Source organism: Monopterus albus, unplaced genomic scaffold, assembly GCF_001952655.1.
Source record: "Monopterus albus unplaced genomic scaffold, M_albus_1.0 scaffold40.1, whole genome shotgun sequence".
NCBI lineage: Eukaryota > Metazoa > Chordata > Actinopteri > Synbranchiformes > Synbranchidae > Monopterus > Monopterus albus.
The window spans coordinates 4,932,361-4,935,983 of NW_018127920.1; the positions used below are offsets into that span (position 1 = coordinate 4,932,361).

At 42.1% G+C, this 3,623-nt stretch overlaps 2 protein-coding genes across 2 annotated transcripts in view; both read right to left on the reverse strand.

Annotated features, from left to right (window-relative positions):
* The window catches only part of LOC109959712 (C-X-C motif chemokine 5-like), a 6,174-nt gene extending 3,222 nt beyond the window's left edge, over positions 1-2,952 (reverse strand). The window contains exon 1 of the mRNA XM_020599297.1: positions 2,853-2,952. The gene's annotated coding sequence lies outside the window, so the exon portion shown is untranslated. The remainder of the gene's footprint in view (positions 1-2,852) is intronic.
* The window catches only part of st6galnac2 (ST6 (alpha-N-acetyl-neuraminyl-2,3-beta-galactosyl-1,3)-N-acetylgalactosaminide alpha-2,6-sialyltransferase 2), a 16,263-nt gene continuing 14,624 nt past the window's right edge, over positions 1,985-3,623 (reverse strand). Inside the window, exon 9 of the mRNA XM_020599138.1 lies at positions 1,985-2,005. Coding sequence (XP_020454794.1) covers positions 1,985-2,005 — 21 coding nt within the window. The remainder of the gene's footprint in view (positions 2,006-3,623) is intronic.

The window sequence follows — 3,623 nt, forward strand, 5'->3', positions numbered from 1 at the left end:
GGAGAGGGTGAGCAGCTTCAAATACCTGGGCGTCCATATCAGTGAGGACCTCACTTGGACACTTAACACCACACAGCTGGTCAAGAAGGCCCAATGGTGGCTGTACTTCCTGAGGAGGCTGAGGAGGTTTGGCATGTCGCCTAGGATCCTTTGCAACTTCTGCAGCTGCATCATTGAGAGTATCTTGACCAGCTGCATCACTGTCTGGCATGGCAGCACTACTGCTATGGACCACAAGCGCCTGCAGAGAGTGGTAAAGACTGTGGAGGAGATCATCAGGACTCCACTGCTCCACTCTGCAGAGCATTTACCACTGTAGGGTGCGTAGGAAGGCTGCCTCCATCCTCAAAGACCCCACCCACCCCCAGCACAGACTGTTCACCTCCCTACCCTCTAGCTGGAGGTTCAGAAGTGTGAAATGCAGGACCACTAGACTGAAAAACTCTTTCTTTCCCTCTGCCATCAGACTCCTAAACAGCTGAGGCATTTATTACCAGGAAATACATCATGTACTGTCGACCTGTACTGTTTAGGAGGAATGACTACAGCAGTGTTTGGACTGACATGCGTTTACCTGAGTAACCATCTGTCAAGATGGCGCCGCTGTTCATCGCCTGCCGTCAGCCTCTCCGGCGTATGTTACTGTTTTCACTGTTTGTGCTGTTTCTGTCATCTGTCACTCGAAATGCATCAGCTCTACTAATGTACAATCGTGCCACCCTTCTTAATATTCGTTGGTCTATGGAAAAGTGTCCCAGGCTTCATCTGTGGTTGGCCTCGGCCCATAGGTCTGGATTTCTTGGCCCCTCATCCATATTGCCAACTTTCATGACATCCGAAAAGGGGTGTAAATTGGTCTAATCTCCAACCGCTGAGACATGTGTCTCAGCCATCAAACCCTGTTTTATCAGTGACTAAGAAGACATTCATTCTTAATGACTTTTTTATATCACGGAAACTGGATTTCATGTTGACTGAGACGTGGTTAAAGGAAAGTGAGCATTGCGCATTTTCAGAGCTTCTTCCACCTGGTTGTTCCTTCCTCAGCTCCCCTCGTATGACAGGTCGGGGCGGTGGCCTGGCATGTGTTTTTAAAACCAGCTTTCAATGTCGGCAGCTGACAGTGGACACTTATTCAAGTTTTGAACTACAGCTGTTTGTGATAGAACGTTCTCAACCGCTGCTGTGCGCAGTGGTTTATCATCCTCCTAAATTTAAATAAGGACTTTATTCAGGAGTTCTGTCATCTCCTGAGTTTTATCTTGTCAAAGTTTGAAAGGCTTTTAATCCTTGGTGATTGTAACATTCATGTATGTTGTCCGGCTGACCCTTTGTCTAAAGATTTTTTAAGTACTATTGACTCTTTTAACCTCACCCAGTTGGTGCATAGCCCTACACATGAGCTTGGACATACACTGGACCTTGTGATTTTTCATGGGCTGCCTGTTGTTATTACTGAAGTATGCGACTCTCGATTTTCCGATCTCTGTTATTTAATGTTAATGTGCCTCCACAGTCCGATAAACCCTCCATTCCTGCTAGTATCAGACACTCAATCACCTCTTCAACAGCAGGAGCGCTTTCTTTCAAAAATTCTGGTCTGTATCTGATTGGTGATGTGTCCTCCTGGACATGGATCCTGAGGAAGTATTAACTCTATTAACCTCCACCTGTCAGGATATATTGGATTCTATAGCTCCCCTCCGATGTAGACTGGCTAAGCCAAAGGTCCTTGGCTAAATGACTTAACTCGGGAACATAGACAAAGATGTCGTAAAGCTGAACGTAAATGGAAGAAAGACAAACTTTATGTTTCTCTTCGCCATTTCAGGGACTGCTTGTCGGACTATCAGAAGGTGGTTAAATCTGCCAAATCGAACTATCTCGCTAACATTGTGGTCAGTAATAGTAATTGAAGTAATCGTCACAAACCTCAGGTTTGTGACGATTACTTCAGTTACTTCTGTCATTAGCCCATGTAACCTTACCTCTTGTCCTGAGGCATCTGTTGAAATATGTGAGGAGCCAGCATTAGGCAATTCACACTATCACTTCTTCTGACTCAGTTGACTTTCCCCTGCCTTCTGCTATTTTTGACCAATTTGAGACCGTTTCTTTGCCTGTGTTACCAGAAGTGGTTTTACACATGAAAACATCTCACTGTTCACTTGATTTCCTGCCAGGGATGTTTTTGAGTCTATTGGTCCTAGCTTTCTGGCCCTAATTAATTTATGTTTGACTACAGGCTCAGTTCTGGATGCTTTTAAACAAACAATTGTCCTCTACAGACTTGACAACTTTTAAATCATTGGTTAAAACATATTTATTCACTTTGGATTTTAATACATAGTGCTGTCTAATGCTTCCTCATTTTATCTGTTGATTCTATGTACTTGGTGTTTTTATGTTCCTATGTTGTTTTATTTCTCTATTGATATTTTTTACTCTGGATTTGCATTGCCGTGTAAAGTCTGGCCGACCAGACGTTGTTTTTAAAGTGCTATACAAAAAAATTTTGATTGATTGATTGGTTTACATTCTCAGTTTGCACATGCATAATTGAAAGAATAAATCAAATCAAATCAAATAATTGCAGATTGACTGCTGACTGCTGCATATGCTGCTCCCATGCAGCATACATTCTCTTATTATATTCATATATATTTTTATAATATCTCTGCATTTGCTGCTTATAGTGCCTTAGATTTTGTGTTATTTATCTACTTTATATTTCATTTGTATTTTGTGGCATTCATGTGGACGGCAAAGTAAGAATTTCATTGTACAGGGAAACACGTTTCCTAACTGTGCATTATGACAAATAAACACTTTGACCTTGCCCAAATACTCACCTTGCATCAACAAAATCTATGCAGGGCTGCAAGGTTTCGCTTTCCTTGTGTGCCTTTCACTTTTTCACTTGCTTCCTTTTTCGCCACCAAGCCTGTTTCCCAGAAGCAGAGACGCTCTCCTCTCCATGCATTTATATGCCTCCATTACATGTCATTAACTGTGTGTCTCCTCTCTTTCTCATTCGGTACCTTTCTGCAGGTATCCCTGGCTCTGGGGCTTTATATTTCTTTACATTTGCTCAAAGGGGATTTGTTGGGTTTTCCTCTATAATAATAATAATCATACACTGTGTGCACAATTATTAGGCAAGTGAGTATTTTGACCATATCATCCTTTTATCCACAATTTCCAACTCCAAGCAGTATAACCTTGAACGCTTATTGGACTTAATGCATATCAGGTGATGTGTTTTAGTGTAACGAGGGAGGGTGTGGCCTAAGGAGATCAACACCCTATATCAAGGTGTGCATAATTATTAGGCAGAATGTTCTCCTCTGGAAAAATGGGCCAAAAAAGAGATTTAACTGACTCTGAAAAGTCAAAAATTGTAAAAAGTCTTTCACAGGGATGCAGCACTCTTGAAATATCTAAGATATTGGGGCGTGATCACAGAACCATCAAACATTTTATAGCAAATAGTCACCAGGGTCGCCAGAAACGTGTTGAGAAGAAAAGACGCAAATTAACCACCAGAGATTTGAGAAGAATCAAATATGAAGCTACCAGGAACCCATTATCCTCCAGTGCTGCCATATTCCACAACTGCAACC